The 18,500-nt window shown below is 42.6% G+C and overlaps 1 protein-coding gene across 3 annotated transcripts in view; it reads left to right on the top strand.

Moving 5' to 3' along the window:
- The window catches only part of TMEFF1 (transmembrane protein with EGF like and two follistatin like domains 1), a 138,894-nt gene that overhangs the window by 62,555 nt on the left and 57,839 nt on the right, over positions 1-18,500 (top strand). For 2 of the 3 annotated variants that reach the window (XM_053248644.1, XM_053248643.1), the window contains exons 2-3: positions 635-741; positions 1,599-1,728. In XM_053248644.1, the coding sequence (XP_053104619.1) occupies positions 635-741; positions 1,599-1,728 (237 nt within the window). The remainder of the gene's footprint in view (positions 1-634; positions 742-1,598; positions 1,729-18,500) is intronic. The other variant, XM_053248645.1, reaches the window with a different exon arrangement.

The following is an 18,500-nucleotide window of genomic DNA, read 5'->3' as shown; positions in this document are numbered from 1 at the left end:
ATGCAAAATTTAGTATCTGTATGTCATCAGGAAGTATGACTTTATTCTGCACAAACACGTTCTTCAAAATATATAATAGAGGAGCCTAGTGTGTATTGATTTTCTCTCATATTCAGTGTTTTTCTTGTGAAACAGCAATGGGGCAAAGTACACATTATACAGAAATGCATGTAAGGTTTTTTTAAAAATCACAGGAGGCTGCAATTTGAGCAAGGAATTGGGAGAAAGGTACTTCACCTTTTCTCTACTAGCCATTTTTCTGTTCCAGATCACCCAACCCAAGCCGCTTCTCTCCTCCACCCATCTGATAATTAAAAGGGTTGTTGCCCCTAGAATCCCACAAGGGAAAAAGTAGCTTGGGGAAGACCATTTTGAACAGAAATATGGCCAATAGGGAGAGGGTGAAGCTCCCCCCCTTCAACAGTTTGACAAATCATAATAATAGTTTCACAAATCATAACCTCCTGATATTGCTGTTTATAAAAGATAGAACAAAGCTTGTCAGGGCTTCATTTCACACACCTTTGTCTTGCATATAGTTTTCCCTGAGTCCGCACAGCAGAAAGACTTTTCTTCCTTTTCTTGAGCATGTTGAATCACGTAACACACTTTCCCCCCTTTTTTCCTCTTTCAGAATTAAATGTAAAGGAATCGGATGTGAGAGTATGTGATGAATCATCATGTAAATATGGGGGTGTTTGTAAAGAAGGAGATAGTTTGAAATGTGCATGCCAGTTTCAGGTAAGGAATTTTTACATTTGTTATTTGATTAAAAAAAAAATTGAGGTACTGGGGAAGAACGTGTCCGTCTGAGAGTGACTCATGTAAGCATTTATATAATTTGGTGTAGCATGTTCTTTTGAGGTTGAAATGTACACATAAGGTGAAGGCAAACATGAAATTTCTAATTGCAGTTACACTGTATTCTTTGTCTGCAATCTGAATCTGCTTTTGCAATTTGCTTTGCACTCATATGTGTTTTGCAAGCGGAACCCTAGATCCCCTCCTCCTTGTGCTGCACATGGTCATCTCATCCACCCACCCACCCCGCCATGGCACATGCACCTCCCCAAAAGAACTTAGCTGCAACAAGTATGTGTTGATCCAAAAGTATGTGTTGATCTCCCTTTTTGTAAAGCATGGGAATCTGAAATCACTGTTAGCTTTTGCAGTTCAGTATTGCTGCTGCTACTTATTATTATTATTATTATTACATTTATATCCCGCTCTTCCTCCAAGGAGCCCAGAGTGGTGTACTACATACTTGAGTTTCTCTTTCACAACAACCCTGTGAAGTAGGTTAGGCTGAGAGAGAGGTGACTGGCCCAGAGTCACCCAGCTAGTATCATGGCTGAATGGGGATTCGAACTTGGATCTCCCCGGTCCTAGTCCAGCACTCTAACCACTACACCATGCTGGCTCACTTTGGCTTATGTGGTTTGTTTTTGCAGTTGAATGGAATGGGTCTCTGGGAAGAAGCTGCGAGCCACAAAATTGAACTCTTTGATTGTACCTTAGACGCCTCAGTTCAGTATCTGTTCACGGGGGGTTGCATAACTGATTCATTCTCTCTCTCTTATTTCTACCCCCCACTCCAGTGTCACACAAATTATATTCCTGTTTGTGGCTCAAATGGAGACACTTACCAAAATGAATGCTTCCTCAGGAGAGCTGCTTGCAAGCATCAGAAAGAGATAACAGTGGTCACTAGAGGACCTTGTTACTCAGGTGAGTCAGCAGGCAGCGTATGCTCTACTAATGGAATAACCCTTTGATTTTGTTTATTGAATTGTCCCATCTTTCTCCCAAATTTATTTCTTTATCATTACATTTTTATTTCACCTCAAACAGCTATGTCTAGGCGGTGTACAAAACAAAAATTAAAACAGAACATTAAAACAATAAAATAAAGCTGTTACACATAGCCACGTTGATTGATTAGGAGCCCATGTGAACATTGAAATGTGTGCAGTTCTGCTGTTTCTCACATATCCAGGAAAAGTTATAGATCTGAGGCAGAATTAGGTATGATGGCTGCAAACCTTTATCCCCAGATATGTATCACCACCAAGCAGTTTTAAAACAGCAACTGGGGTAACTTAAATGGCTGGGAAACTGTAGAAGGAAAAGACGTGGCTGGAGGAAAATTCAGCACCCGTCTCTCTGTCTTGCGGCATATCTGTTTGAAATGGGTTCTGTCCCACTGTGATGTAAATTTATTCAGCTTGAAAATCCTATCCATTTAGATCCAAAGTATGAGGCAGGCCTCTCTACCAAGGGGACCTTCTAGACTGGGTGTGTGGGTGGCATTCTAGCACTACACAGACATTGTTCTTCTGCCCTAAGCTACATTCAGAATTGTAATTGACTATCAACACTTCAGGGGTTATCATGTGCTTTGTTTGTGTGTACATCCTGCTGTGTTCTATCCACACTAGTGAGTGTGACACTAGTGAGTGTGATGGGGAAGGAACTATTCACCTGAGGTCACCAGTTTTTTTTTTTTTTTAACAAAAATCATCATTTTTATTTGGTCCACAGACCTTTCCACAACCAGAATACAGAAAAGTTAAAGGTTAAGATAAAGTGTGCCATCAAGTCTATTTTGACTCATGGCACCCACAGAGCCCTGTGGTTTTCTTTGGTAGAATACAGGAGGGGTTTACCATTGCCTCCTCCCACGTAGTATGAGATGATGCCTTTCAGCATCTTCTTATATTGCTGCTGCCCAATATAGGTGTTTCCCATACCAGTGGATTCAAACCAGCAACCTTCTGCTTGTTAGTCAAGCATTTCCCCCTTGCGCCACTTAAGGTGACACAGGACAGTTACAGAAGTAAAATAAAATTATAAAGTTAATTTTCTAGTTAATAGTTCAGACATCAGATTAGACAAAAAAGATTTGCGTAACAAGTCGAACATTTAAACATAGGAAAAGAGAACTCCTCCAGTATTTCATAAAACAATAAAACTCCAAAATAAGATTTGGCAACCAAAGATAAAAATGAACTCTTCAAAACATCAAGACATTATTTAGTAACCACTAGGGTTCTTATTTTAATAGCATCAACAAGGTATTTAGCTGCATTCATTTTAAAATCAATTTTTCCTATCGGTTGTTTTAATCAATTTAAAAATGCATGCTAAGGTGTTGTGTTCTTTCCCTTTTTTTTACAATTAGTTAAATTACTATTCTAAAAAGAAAGCTACTAAGTGTTTTAGTGTTAATTTAAAAATTGGCGACGAAATAAAACAGTGCTAACATAGCAAATGTAACTCCTTATGCTTGATCAGCAGTTTCAGATTTCACAGTGGGTATGAGAAAGTAACATTATATTTATGTAAAAAAAACTCTGTGTCTTTTTAGTGTTTTTTTTAAAGAAGTCAGATACTGCTACGCATTAGTGCATGCCTGTTAGATTTGAGACTTTCCAGAATGAACACTTAAAATGTTTAACTTTGTTTGAATAATGTCCTGAGTGTCTGAGAAATGAATGTACTTCTAGGAGCACCAAATCAAGCCTACATAAATTGTGACCTATCAAGCCAAACACAGCACATACGCTTTGTGTTGTGGCATAATAAGTCTATGGTGGACTGTCACATTTGACTGTTGGGTTGTGTTTGGCTTGTTGGCTCACAAGTTGTGCAGATTTGCTTTTGCACTTCTAGGGGTCTGTTGTCAGGTGACATGTAAATGAGAGAGAGAGAGAGAGAGAGAGAGAGAGAGAGAGAGAGAGAGAGAGAGAGAGAGAGAGAAGCATCTTCTTAACTCTCTTACTGAAATCAGTGAAATTTTAAGGTGCTTAACTTTGGATTAAATTTATATTGAAACTGAGGCAAGACAGATAAATTTGGTTTCAGAATTTATTCAAAAATATGGAGAAATTCTGTCCACAATATGTTTTCTACTTTATTGTGACAGAAGAGTCAGAATAGAAACAATCTATAACAATTAAGGTAATAATTGTGTAATTATTTGTTCATGAATGAAATGCTGCATATAAATATACTATATAAATTGTGGCACAGGTGGAAGCCCAGCTGTGACAAGGTTTGATTGACATATCTGTGGGCATATATTTATAGACTTAGAATGATTGTTAAACCAGTTTGTCTTCCTGGGATTCCTGGAAACTAGTTTTGTGAGGGGGCTTAGGTATATGCAACAGAGAAGTCTCAGCTACTCCCATCAAATTATAGTTCCTAGGATTCTTTAGGGGAGGCAATGATGTTTAAATTGGTATAAAACTATTATATGTTTGTAATGTAGATGTGTTCTACGTGTCCCAAGTTAGAAATCAAGGACTGCAGTCCCATTTCTGGCAGGTAGTGGCCATAAAGCATTAGCTACTTTTAAAACTGGTGGATGGAGCTTAGCGATTTTTTTAATTTTAGCACCTCTGGTTTGGGCTCAGGCAGGCAGTGCACATTCTGGGATGATGTATGAGGTCAGTACCCAGGACATGGTTGTTGCTAAGTAACAGTTCAACAGTAGAGACTGCAGCCATCAGCATTTTTGACTGCCAGTTCAATGTTGTTCCATTGCCTCAAGCAGATCTGAGTCTCGTGGGTTGAATGACCTTCTTGGGAACTTGACCTTTTTGGCGGCTATTCAGTTTGGCAGTTCTTTATTTGTGCGACAGATAATATGACTTTTCCAAAGTGTGAAGGAAGACACAAACATCTTCAGTTCATCTATCAAGTATGAGAAATGTGAGGGATTGAATTAATTCACCAACTGAGACCCAAGATTCTGGACCAAGTAATCCACGTCCATCACTGACCTTTCTTATGTGGAGGCAAGATGAACAGCTGTCCCAAGTGATGGATTTGGGATGCCATTTAAGATGGCACACTGGAAGACAGGCTGATTTAACCGATGGAGCACAATCCATCAGGTTGTTCCCCTGTGGAAGACCCACTGGAGTAAATGGAAGCTTTATAAGAACAGTTGCAGAGAGGGAGGGGGAGCCTTGCTTCTTAATGGATGTTTGAAGGACAGGAATTGCCTAGATCAGAGGAAGGCTTACTTCAGCAAACCAAAGGGTGTGGCTGGGAAGAAACAGAACCAATCTTATGGAGAAATAGAAAGGCAGGAAAGGATGGTGGGAGAAAGGAGAAAGCTGCTCCAGGGACTGATTAAAGAATTAGAGAGATGTTATTAAAAGTGGGGCTTTGGTCATTAGGCAGCAAAGCATAGGGTACACAAGGAAACCCACACAGCAATTTTAGGGTCGAGTCTGAGATCACAATATGCCTGAGATCACAATGATCACAACATTGTTCTCCAAATGTGGACATCTCATTTTGGGAAAAGATAAATTCCTGAGGCCTTTAGGGTGCTGACTTTGTTTTTGTGATTTCCTCTGTGATGTCAAGGAAACAAGCATCCAATAACTTTATCCAAGTAAGACTACAACTCTTTAATAAGAGGGGAATAAATTGCACCCACTAAAATTTAATTTATGCATAGGATTACACTCTTATGTGAAGGCCTCTTCTAAATGAGTGTACATTGTGAGAGGTGAAGGAACATGCTGGGTCCTTCTGTCTCTACCCAACCAAACCCACATTGTTGATAGCACAATAAGTTGTGCTATCATTAATTCATGATGAGAGGAGAACTTCCAGGTGGAGATATAGTAAAGATTGTGCCCCATGTTCATTGCTGTGAAGGGAGGTGACATTTGAATTTTCCACTACAGGTTCCACAATGCCTTGGGTCAGCCTTAGTGATATGGTAGTAGATTCCTACATAGTGAGATGCCATTACTTTTTTATTTCATTGGCTTGTTCCTATGAGCAATTTGTTTTCATTTTCATTGCATATTCTAGCTGATCAGTTTTTGAAAATGTACAGAAGGATTTTTCTTTCACTTCACAGTATATGAAACATATATGGAACACTGTAGGACAAAACCTTCCTTTTGTCTTGCTGCTTACAATCTCCATATGTTTGGAGACTGCTTTGTCATTGCCCTCTAACTTGCAGTAATTAGATCTGTGTATTTGGGGAGGGTGAAGGGTGGAGAGGGTGCATTCTTTTTGCATGGACTTTTGAACTGAGATAAATTTCAGAAGAGCAGATGTGCTGGTCTATTGCAGAAGGAATAACAGAGAGTTCTGTGACTTGTTAAAAATTAGCATATTTATCGTAGCATGAGGTTTTATAGGCTATGGCCTACTATATCAGATGCTGAGGAGATAGCTTTCTACTTTAACATTTTTATGTGTAGAGATTCATAGCAGGTCTCCTTGGCTTCAAAAAACCCTGGTTTCAAATCCTTGTTAAGAGGGGGACTCTAGACAGAGTTAACCGTAAACCGTTTGGAAACAGACTCCCCAATCCTGACAAGGCTCAGACCAGAGGAGGCAGCAAACTTTTTGTTTTCTTTTCTAAAGAAGCAAGCAAGCAAATAAACAAATTGACAAGAAAACAAGGGGGAAAGGACAAAGTATATTTATAAGGGCTAGTCTTTTCTAGGGTTTTATTTCTGGCTGGCTAGGGGTTTGTTTTTGGCAGGGAGGTTTCAGTTTCAGTTGTGCCTAGAGAGACAGTTGGTGGGAATTAGCTGTAGGTGAGTCACACATGTGGGAGAGGCCATATTCCTGAGGTGCCTCAGTTTGGAATCCGCTCTTGAGAAAAGGCTCAGACCAGGGGAGCTTTGCTACCCGGAACTTTGAGAACAGGAGTTTGCTAACAGATATCAAAGGGGTTTTGCATGGAGTTTAGTGGTGAAATGCGTGGGGAGGTGCACCAGTGGTTCCTCTTTATCACAAAGGAGACACCCAGCATGAGGAGAAGATGGGTTCTACTCCACTTTTGCAATTTTCTTGTAGGACAGAGCGTAAAACTTTTTATTAGCTAACAACTGCAGCTGAGACCTAGCTTTCAAGTAAACAAGCTCTATATATTCTAAATAGCCAGTAAAACCAGTTATGAAGGTAGAGTGCCAGCTGGGGAGCGGTGCCTCCCAATGTATTGCATGGAGATAGTCATACATTTTTGAATGTATGACTGTCTGCCTGAGGGACAGAAGTCATGGATGTGTGCTTGGTGCAAAGAACTCCTGGCTCTCAGGGAATAAGTTTGTTTCCTCAAAGCCAAGGTGGCTGACCAGGAGTAGCTCAGGGATATGATGAAACCCTCAGAGATATGATAGAGGCATCCCACTCCCAGACTGACAGCTCCTCTTCTGTCATGGAGAATGAAGGGCAAAGGCTCTCTTAGAAGGGACCCCTTTCTTGGGTGATGTGCCCATATCCTCTTGCACAGATGATACTCTGGGGGTTGGGGGCCTCCAGGTAGTGGGTGTTTCAATCATTAGGGGCATCGAGAGATTGGTTTGTGACCCGTATGTAGATTGCACATGACTTGCCTGCTTGATGTGAAGGTTGCAAACGTCATGCAGTATCTAGATAGGCTATTAGGCAGAGTTGGGGAGGGGTCAGCTGTTGTGGCGCAGTCAGGAGGTCCTGAAAGCCAAATTTTATTTTATCTATCTATCATTAAATTTATATACCACCTTTCATTAAAAACAATCCCAAGGCAGCTTACAAAAGTTAAAAACATATAATAGAAATGACAGTTAAAAGTATTAAGCTAAAAATTTAGACTGCTAGGTAGCATATTCAAGTCCAGGACCCCCAGGGTAGCATTATCTGAAGTGCCACCTGTTCCATGCGCAGGGCCGAGACGGGCAGAACTGAGGGGTCTCAATGCATGGACGAGACGCTGCTGCCGGATGGAGGGGTTTCAATTTGTTAGGCACTGGCATACATTTTAGGCAAACGAAGCCTATACAAAAGAGATGGGCTCCACTTGAACCAAGATGGAACCAGACAGCTGGAGCTTAAGATCAAAATGGTTGCAGAGCAGCTTTTGAAATGATGCCTGGGGGGCTGCTGACAGAAACTGGGTGGTATCTGGTTCAGCAAGCAAAATCCCCTAGGGTGCAAGGGTGCAAATGTTTCAGATAAACCAGAAGGGGACAGGGTAGAACCAGGAGTAGAGCAGATGGTAACACATGGCAGCTGGTCAAAAAGGTCAAATGACAGTAAGGGAGACAGCACATGCCAACAGCAGACTTGGTGTATAGGTATTTATATACCAGTACCAGAAGCCTCTGAGCCAAGATGGATGAGCTGGAGTGCTTAGTTGCTAATGGAAACATAGATATAGTGGGCATAACGGAAACCTGGTTGAACACTGAGAACCAGTGGGACACTGTTATTCTCAGATACAAACTCTACAGAAAGGACAGGGAGGGGCTCATTGGGGGTGGAGTGGCATTGCGTATTAAAGTAGGGATAGAATCCAACAAACGAGAAAATCTAGGAAGACTAGGTCCTCCACAGAATAATTATTGGTGACAATACAAGGACTGAAAGGAGATGTGTTAATAGGGACGTGCTATAACCCTCAGGATTAAAATGCTGAGAGTGACCTGGAGTTAGAGAAGCAAATCAGAGGTGAGTCAAAGAGAGACAGAGGTGTAATAATCGGTGAGTTCAATTATCCTCACATAGTAAAGTTTTGCCGTGGAGTCGGTGTTGACTCCTAGCGACCACAGAGCCATGTGGTTTTCTTTTGTAGAATACGGGGTTTACCATTGCCATCTCTCGGTGCAGTATGAGATGATGCCTTTCAGCATCTTCCTACATTGCTGCTGCCTGATATAGTTGTTTCCTATAGCCTGGGAAACATACCAGGGGGATTCAAACCAGCCACCTCTTGCTCCCTAGGCAAGTTACTTCCACACTGCGCCATTAGGTGCCTCTACTCTCACATAGATTGGGCAAATTCACGTGTGGGTATTGACAGAGAGGCCAGATCTCTAGACATGCTAAACAACTTTGCCTTACAACAGTTGGTTGCAGAACCAACCACAGACAAGGCGACCTTGGACTTAATCCTGAGTGGTGCCCAGGACCTGGTGAGAGATGTCAGAGTTGTAGAACCATTAGGGAACAGTGACCATAGTGTACATAATACAGTTTATATGCAAGTGGAGAATTGCCAAGGAAGTCCAACACAGATGTGTTTGACTTCAGAAGAGGAAACTTCTCAAAAATGAGGGGACTGGTGAAAAGGAAGCTGAAAGGGGAAGTCAGGAGGGTCAAATCACTCCAGAAAGCATGGGACTTATTCAAAACCACAATAACAGAAGTTCAGTTAGAATGTGTACCAAGGAGGAAAGGTACCACCGAATTCAGGAGGATGCCAGCATGGCTAACAAGTAGAGTCAGGGAATCTATAAAAGAGAGGAAGACTTGCTTCAGAAAATGCAAGTCCTGCCCAAAGAAGAGAATAGAAAGGAACATAAAATCTGGCAAAAGAAATGTAAGTTGACAATAAGGGATTAAAAAAGAGAACATATAGCTAGAAGTGTCAAGGGTAATAACAAAAACATTTTAAAGTATATCCAGAGCAGAAAACCTGACAGGGAGGTGGTTTGGTCCTTAGATGATGAGGGCATGAAAAAGATTATTAAGGAGGATAAGGAAGTTGAGTTCTTTGCATCTGTCTCGCAGCGGAGGATACTGACCCTATACCCACCCTGAAACTGAGCTTCTTGGCCTTGGAGGATGAGGAACTGGGCCAATTTGAGGTTATAAGAGAGGATGTTCTAAACTGTCTTGCCAGATGGCATGCTAGCAAAAATATGTAACTTATCCCTACAATCAGGCTCTGTACCAGAGGACTGGAAAGTAGCTAATGTATTCCAGTTTTCAAAAAGGGATCCAGGGGGGATCCGGGAAGCTATTGGCCAGTTAGCTTGACTTCTGTGCTGGGTTCATTGATTGAAAGCATACTTAAGGACAAAATTGTTAAACATATAGAAGAATAGGCTTTGCTGAAGGAGAACCAGCATGGCTTCTGCAAGGGCAAGTCTTGCCTCATTAACTTTCTGGAGTTCTTTGAGAGTGTCAACAGGCATGTGAATAAAGGTGATGCGATGGACATAGTAGACATGGACTTCCAAAAAGCTTTTGACAGAGTTCCCCACCAAAGGCTCTTGAATGAACTTAGCTGTTATGGGGTAAGGGGACAGGTTTGTGTGTGGATTGGTAACTAGTTGAAGGACAGGAAAAAGAGGGTATGAATAAATGGATTGTTTTCACAGTGGAGGGAAGTAAGAAGTCAGATCCCCCAGGGAGGGAAATTGGGCAAAGGGGTGATTTTTAATTATTTTTTTTTTGATGTTTGCACATCTTTAAGCTTTCCCCCCACAGGGAATAATGGGGAATTTCAGCAGCCCCATAACTCCACTTGGGGGTCACCAGGGTGGCTGAGAGCGGGTTGTGGTGCACATAGGGTACCAACCACCCCCAAAACAACAAGCCCATGGGGCACTGGGTTTTGTTGCTTTCAGTGTCTGAGGTATTCTTCTGAGAGTAGATTCTCTGGCCGGAAGTGAGAGAATCCACTCTCATTAGCTTAAAGACACACAAACTTCAGAAAAAGCTTAAAGACGCCAAACTTCAGAAACAAATTAAAAATCACCCCTTTTACCAATTGAAATCTGGTGGTAGCAGGCACCCATTGGGGCACTACCACCTGACCCACGCTTCTGCCCCCTGGAAACCCCTGTTCTGCCCTGAATCTGACACAAAGACATGCCAACTTCAATTTAAAAAAATTCCACCCCTTTGCCGAGTTTCTTTGAAATTTGGGTTGTAGCTTCCACCCATTGGGCACTACCATCCACCCCACTCTTTTGCTCCCGCAACCCCCTTTTTTGCCCCAAATCAGTTCGGATTCAGATTTGGAAAATTCGGGTACAATGATGGGGGGGGCAGTATTGAACCTAAAACAAATGGGGGTGATTCAATTCGGGTACAAATAGAATAGAAAAAATCAATTTGTGCACATCCCTAGTCAGTGACTGACCAGGAAAGAGATCTTGAGATTGTGGTAGACAGCTCGTTGAAAGTGTCGACTCAGTGCATAGCAGCTGTGAAAAAGCCAAATTACATGTTAGGGATCATTAGGAAGGGGATTGAAAATAAGAATGCTAATATTATAAACCCTTATACAAATCTGTGGTGTGGCCATATTTGGAGTACTGTGTATTGGTCACCCAATCTTAAGAAGGACATTGTAGAACTGGAAAAGGTGCAGAAGAGGGCAACCGAGATGGTCAGGGGCCTGGAGCATCTTCCTTATGAGGCAAGGCTACAGCATTTGGGGCTGTTTACCTGTTTTAGTTTGGAAAAGAGGTGACTACGAGGAGACATGATAGAGGTGTATAAAAGAATGCATGGAATAGAGAGAGTGGACAGAGAGAAATTTTTCTCCCTCTCTCACAACACTAGAACCAGGGGTCATCCCATGAAGCCGAAGGCCAGGAAATTTAGGACCAACAAAAGAAAATACTTTTCCACACAGCACATAATTAATCTATGGAATTCTCTGCCATAGGATGTGGTGATGGTTACTAGCTTGGACAAATTCATGGAGGACAGGTCTATCAGTGGCTACTAGTCTGGTGGCTATAGGCCAGCTCCAGTCTCAAGAGGCAAGATGCTTTTTAAATAGCAGTTGCAGGGGAGCAGCAGCAAGGGAGAGGGCATGTCCTCACCTCTTGCTGTGGGCTTCTCAGAGGCACTTGGGGGCCACTGTGTGAAACAGGATGCTGGACTAGGTTGTCCTTGGGCCAGCAGGGCTGTTCTTATGTTCTAAGGCTGGTGCCAATATAATTCATAAAGATGACTGAGGTGGTGAGGGAATTTATGACCCTACAGCTTGAGTCTGTGGGTTGTTCTAAAACACTTAATCATGGTTAAGGTACTCTGGCTATTGAAGATCTCCACTGATCCAGTAGTGCTTCTATTTTCACAGTGGAAACAGACACCTTACTCATTTTCTGTTATACATCTTACTGACAAATTAGTAATAAAAATTAAGCTCTTGTTACGTATTTTCACTTGTATGCATTTCTGTTTAACTACTGCAGCACATATAATTGCTCCCAGAATTGATTTTTGCTAAATTTGTAAAATTAAGCATGCAGAGTGAACACACAGCTGAATCATATAATGCATTTCTGAATCTGCATATTCAGAGAAACAACTTCATCAGGAAGTACAGTCTCTTGGTTCCCTTATCACAGCTCTTTAACTGACGGGGTCTGTGTGTGTGTGTGTGTGTGTGTGTGTGTGTGTGTGTGTGTGTGTGTGTGTGTAGAACCGTACATGCTATTTGCATGATTAAAAGAAAACATCAGTGCTCCTCTATTGGTTGTCAGTTATTTGTCAGCCCTTCTCAATCCCTTTATAACACATTTCACTGCAGGGAAGGCTGAGACTCTCAAGACTTCATTTAATTTTGAACTAGTGTTCTTCACTCCCAAGTAATCAAACTCTCATGAATCTTGAGGGCCCAGGTTTTTACGGTATATTCCTGTTAGTGTAGTAGAAATATAATTACCACAACACACTGTGTTTGATGGGTGGGAAATAATCAGTAGCACAATTGAATCTCTCATCACTGTTAAGTAGGAAATCCTTCGTATTTTGCCTTTAGACTATAAACCAGAGAAAGATTTCTGGATATCAGCCTGCTGCTTATTGCACCTTCTGTTACATCACTGAGAACTTAAGAAGTTCATGGACAACATTGAACCAAGGTCTAAATCTTATAAATGAAATGAGACCCTATAGTCCAGCAAAGCAGTCCTATACACACCAGTTTTTCTGTGTTGCTAGCACTGCTCTTCTGCAGGCTCCCAGAAGCCTCTCTGCTTATGCTTGAGACAACAGGCCTGTGGTTCTCACTTTTAACATGCTCAGGAGTCTCATGCGATTGTGAGCCCTCTGTTTGTTGGCACATGGGAACCAGTCACTTAGCAGGCAGTGAGACAGTTACCCCCAGATTTAGCAGCTGCCAAAGCTAAATTGAAAGGGAACTAGCCTCATGCCTTTCTATATGTTTGGGAATGCCTAAGTAGACTCCAGAGTAAATTTGCAAAAGTTAGTTTTTTGTTCAAGCTCTCTCTCTCTCTCTCTCTCTCTCTCTCTGAAGAGTGACCCCCCTTTGGTCCCCTCCATAGATGCCCCAAACGAGCTAAAAACCAATTACCTCAGCAGTGAAGTCAGATAAGTTTCGGCTATGCAACTCCCTTCCTATCAGAAGAAAACTAAGTGGATGATAGAAACTCATAGGTGTACTTATTAAAATACTGATTAGTTTAATAGGTTCTTCCAACCTAAGAGATACTGTGTTTGCACATCCATTCACTCTATTTACATACACTTGACCCATTGAAAGCATTGTGTTGTAGTGCAGCACAGCAAACACAGACAATGGAACCTTTTGAGATTCTCTTGAATTTTCCTAGTCAAGAAAGAAGAGCAACTGGAATGTTTCCCCAGGACACATTTTGGGCTTTAATTGCCCCTAGTTCCTTGAGCCAGTCTGCTCCATGTGGTGCTCCATTTGGATCCCAGTGCATGTTCTTTGGTGTTTACAACTTGGAGTCACACATTATTTGGACACTAGGTCTGACACCTGCCATTACACTTGGCTATGTCTTGCCTGGTGTGCCAGTCACGTTTCCAGCTTCCAGATCGGCATTCTTGCTTGGCCTGATCTGCCCAGCCAACATTGCTGCTACCAGGAGTTGGCTACTTGAGAACAGACATTTTAAAAAATCTATCTCAACCACCTAACCCCCTTGGTTTCCCACTCCTGACTTCTGCTTCCCGGTCCATCCCAGAAGAAATAGGTCCTTCGGCTGCGCCAGAGCCACAAGGGACCAATCACCACTAAAAGAAGGATGAGGTTGTATGTTAATCGCTGCCCCGCTCTGGGTCTCCCTATCCCTGCTCTTTTTCTTAAATCAAAAAACTTGTTTCTCTCAAGACTCCTTCTCTAGTCAGCCTGGAAGTTAATTTAATCCAGACACTAATTTAAATTTCCTCCTTGCAGTTATCTAGTTAATCTTGTAACATATTTTAGTAGTAATATTACTTTAATTTACTCTCTTACTCCATTGTACCCCTTACCCTCAAATAAAACCTTGTTTGTTTATGAATTTCAACCACTCTCATTTTCCTGCCACCAAAGCTTTGCACAAAAATTATTCTGATGTGGAACTGCTCCATTCTGAGCTAATTTCCCCACGAAAGCCTGAACACAATTTGGGGGTGTTCACCAGTCACCCTGGGACAGTTCCATTAACAGCTGTGATAGGAGAAGGTGCTCCGTGTGCTGCCAGAGTTTCATGTGCTGAGAGCAATGAGAGCTCTGAGAGCTTTGTATACATGCTGGGCTGTCACAGTTCTGATTCACTCTTTATAGGATTGCTTGCCATGTGGACACTTGTTTTCTTTGCAGGGAATACACAAAATGTTAAGGGAGACATGCATTTTCCATCATGCAGCGGATGATTGCAGCTCCCTAGCATGTCTGCAGCACATCCCTAAACATTTGAAGAGGTGCCTTTCTTTTCACTCATTACTTATTCTCGTAGGGGGCACTCATATAAATGCCTTGGAGGCGCATGCCATTGTAAAGTGTGTATTGACCTTCAGTCGTGTGTGTAGGGAGGGGTTTTCTGACAAACCTATTTGTTCACTGCAGCGAAGGCTGAAACTCTGAAGTGCAAATATACTGGATAGTGGTACAAAATGGCTGTCATACAGGGTACAAAATCCAAGTCTTATATAGTTGAGGGCTTCTTCACTCATGTTTTTAAAGTGTATACTTAATATTTTAAACTGCTGGTAAAGTGACAAAACACTTTGGAAATATGAGTATCATACAGGTATACTCTAGAGGCTAATCCAGGTTTGTCGCTGTGTAGTGTGTGAAATGGCACTGCGTTTTATAGATTGATCTTGCAATTGACCTAAAGTTGTCTGTGCTTTTTCTGTAAATGTGTATTAAGCATTTCTAGCAAATGCTGGAATGCTTTGCCAAGATTTGTGTGAAGGAATGAACACCCCTGCCAAGAAAACCATTTAAGATCTGGAGGCTATTCCCACGATCACTGGAAAGCGGGCTAAGGGAGCTTAGCCCACTTTCTAGTGGTCGTGGGAACCACCGGGCTTGGAGGCAAGCCCAGTGCTCCCAAGGTAGCTAGCCCACCTAAACCACCCTCCCCTTAAATGAGATTAATGGAGCGAGCGCTCTGTTAACCTCATTTTGTTGCTCGTGTGTTGCCGTGGTGTGCTGTGACACATGAGTAGACGCCTGGTCAGGAGGCTGCAAGCAGCCTCCCGGGCTTGGGGGTCTCTCCAGGATGCCCCATGCGCTCATGTGGGGCATCCTGGAACTTCCGGAGGCTGTGTGGCCCCTGATCTCCACAGCCCCTGCCAGCTCCATGACGGAGCTGGCCGCCGTGTGGGCGGCTGATCCGACTGCCCAGCTACGAGCGGCTGCAGAACCCCTGCACCGCCCTGTCTCAGGCTTTACTGCCCTTGGCAATTAGCTAGAAACCTTTGTGCTGCCACTTGAGACTTGAGGATATTTGCCATCCAGCACAGTGGCTTAAAGAGGTGGGAATATATGAAGACAAGAAGAAGAAGAGTGAAGTATTGCTGCTATAAAATTGGGTGGGGCTAGTTGTCTCTGTAGTGGAAAATGTGATCAGGGTTGTATAAGTGCAGCCTTCAGGTAGCATTACTGAATGTTCATCTGTACAAAAAAAATTACCTACGCATTGAAAATTAGGGAATAAGATTCTAATCACTGTCAGGGAAGAGTGTGTCAGAGAGGAGGGGAATTTTGTGTGTCGAGAAGACTTCAGTCACATAAGCGATACACCCCAAGTTTACATTTAACACATTTACTAGTGAGAGCTAAGCCTTAGAGAAGTTTTTTTGGTGAACCTCTTGGCCTAGTTCGCATGCAGATGGCAAACCTATGCCTTGATTTTTCCAGTTCAGTTTAGAGGTGGATGCTCATAAGAAAACATTCCTCATACATAGAAAATGAACATGTAAGCGCATAGGCCAGGTTAGAACTCTTTCTTCTGTCATGTGTAAGGGATTTTATTGTATAGAGGAGCCTATACAATATATTCCCAATATAATCCCAACAGATTGAAGTAGAATTGCCCAGTCACAAACTGGCTTTCCTCAGCAAAAATTTTGCTTTAACCCACCCTAATTTAATGTGAAGCCACCTAATGGCTTAGCGGTGAAGTAACTTGCCTAGGGAGCAAGAAGTTGCTGGTTTGAATCCCCACTGGTATATTTCCCAGACTATGGGAAACACCTATATCAGGCAGCAGCGATATAGGAAGGTGCTGAAACGCATCATCTCATACTGCATGGGAGATGGCAATGGTAAACTCCTATTGTACTCTACCAAAGAAAAACCACAGGGCTCTCTGGTTGCTTGGAGTTGACACTGACTCGATGGCACAACAACAACAATGTAATGTGATTGCTGTTCGGGGAGGAGAGCAGGTCTTGTGGCACTGAGCACAGATTGTTCCCTTTGCCAGGCGAGGCAGGGTCTGCCTTTGTTTGCATTTGGATGGGAGCCTGCATCTGAGCGCTGTAAGATGCAGCAGATGGGGCCATAGCTCAGTGGTAGAGGTTCCAGATTTATTCATGGGTGTGCTTCCCAGACTGTGCCTAGTAAATATTTATTTGTAGTCACCTATATTGGGCAGCACGATATAGGAAGGTGCTGGAGGCAGATGCTTACTTCAGTTACAACGGCAAAGGCACCATCTCTTACTACGCGGGAGGAAGGCAGTGGTAAAACCACTCCTGCATTCTACCAAGAAAACCACATGGCTCTGTGGTCGGCAGGGGTTGACACCGACTCGATGGCACAATCTTTCTTTTTTTAAATTCCCTAGAAAAATTTAACACATATGTTCAACTCTCTAAAATATCTCTCTCGTTCCCCTCCCCACTCTTTCTTTCTTTCTTTCTTTCTTTCTTTCTTTCTTTCTTTCTTTCTTTCTTTCAACCCATTAAAATATCTCTCTGGTCACCCTTCCTCCCTCCCTCTCACTCAGCACAGATATATTGTTTGTATGTATGTATGTACAGTATGTATGTATGAATGTATAAATGTATAATTTAGTTGAACTACAATTGCTCAGATAGATCTCATCTTCCAACCAAGTCAGCAATCTACTCCTTGCTGAACTGAATTTCACCTGGCAAAGGGAGCTATGGGCGGAGCACAACTAGAAAGTAAATAGCAGGGAGCCAATCGGCTGCTCCCTGCTGTCCCACTTTGTGCAGCCAAACCAAGAGAAAGGATCAACCGTCTTGCATGGAGAGGAGGAGAAAGAGCTGGGCATGGAGAGCATGGAGCTGTTGGCTGGGGAGAGCATGCGGGAGGGAGGGAGGGAGGAGGGCTCTGCTCCCCCTTCCAGCTTGTTTAGCAACCCTTCCTCCTTCTCTCTGTCAACTGAGAGCATGTGTTGCACTCTCACTCAGTGGTGGATATGCCACAGGGTTCTGGGTGTCCTGCTCACCAGAGGGCGGGAGGCACTTGCCACTTTGTTGATTTGTAGATGCCTGTTTATAGCAATGACAGTGAGTGGACAGCAGTTTAAGTTTTAGGCAAGGCTCTAATTGCAGCCTTTTACACTTTAAAAAGACTGAGGTGGATTGTGCAGATGTCCTTCATTTTCTTTATTTTCCAGTTGACTTGGCCCATATAGTTTAATACATTTAATTGTCACTATGAGGCGATTAAACAAACCAAATCTGGCTTTATTTAGAAACTATTGATATACAAGTATGAACCTACAACAAAATGATACAGATTTCCCTGATGCTGAAAGGCAAGAGTCCCTATTCTGACTTGGATCTTTCTTTATATGCATGCCTTCTCTCTCTCTCTCTCTCTTTTGGTTCCGGGGGCACTGGTGCTCATTCCTAGCTCCTTTTCATTCAGCCCTATCATTTCAAGACTTAATGGCTGGTGAGGGGTCAGTCTAATGTTTTCATCAATGTTTGCCGAGGTTGTAGAGAGGGAAAGGGATCGTGAAATAGGGTAGTTGATTGTGTGAGTGTATGTGTGCACATACAATGTTCAGCAAATTAACAAATCCAGTGCACTGTTTCCCCCTCTGTTCTTCAGGAGAGTTCACAACCATCAGTTATCTTTAAGTTATTTTGTTGGGGGGCGGGTTGGTTAAGCTCTGGGCCAAGAGCTTAAATGTGTCAAACCCCTTTCCCTCAGAAATACAAAGCTGTGAAATGGCTGGTGAGAAAACAAAAAGGTTTTAGAAACCTTTCCTCCTCAGAAGCAGAAAGGGTTGTGACTGTCTTGAGGGAGTAGTCTTCAATCTGAGAAACTTCCCGCTCTTTTTGTTCAAGACCTCCTCCCCTCCCCTGGCCATGGAGTTCCATTAGCTCTGCCCACCTGGCTGTCTTAAGTGCCCTCTGAGTTCCTGAATATTCTACTCCACTGAGTTACATTGGGGCAGTTTGGGGTTGTTTTGGTCCCCTTAGCGTTTTTTCCTTCAGATTGTTGTGAAACTGATGTATCTGTGGGTTATTCTGCATCTGCCAGT

Source organism: Hemicordylus capensis, chromosome 4, assembly GCF_027244095.1.
Source record: "Hemicordylus capensis ecotype Gifberg chromosome 4, rHemCap1.1.pri, whole genome shotgun sequence".
In the NCBI taxonomy this organism is placed as follows: domain Eukaryota; kingdom Metazoa; phylum Chordata; class Lepidosauria; order Squamata; family Cordylidae; genus Hemicordylus; species Hemicordylus capensis.
Note: the sequence above shows the minus strand (reverse complement) of the source record. Positions and strands in the feature narration are given on the sequence as shown.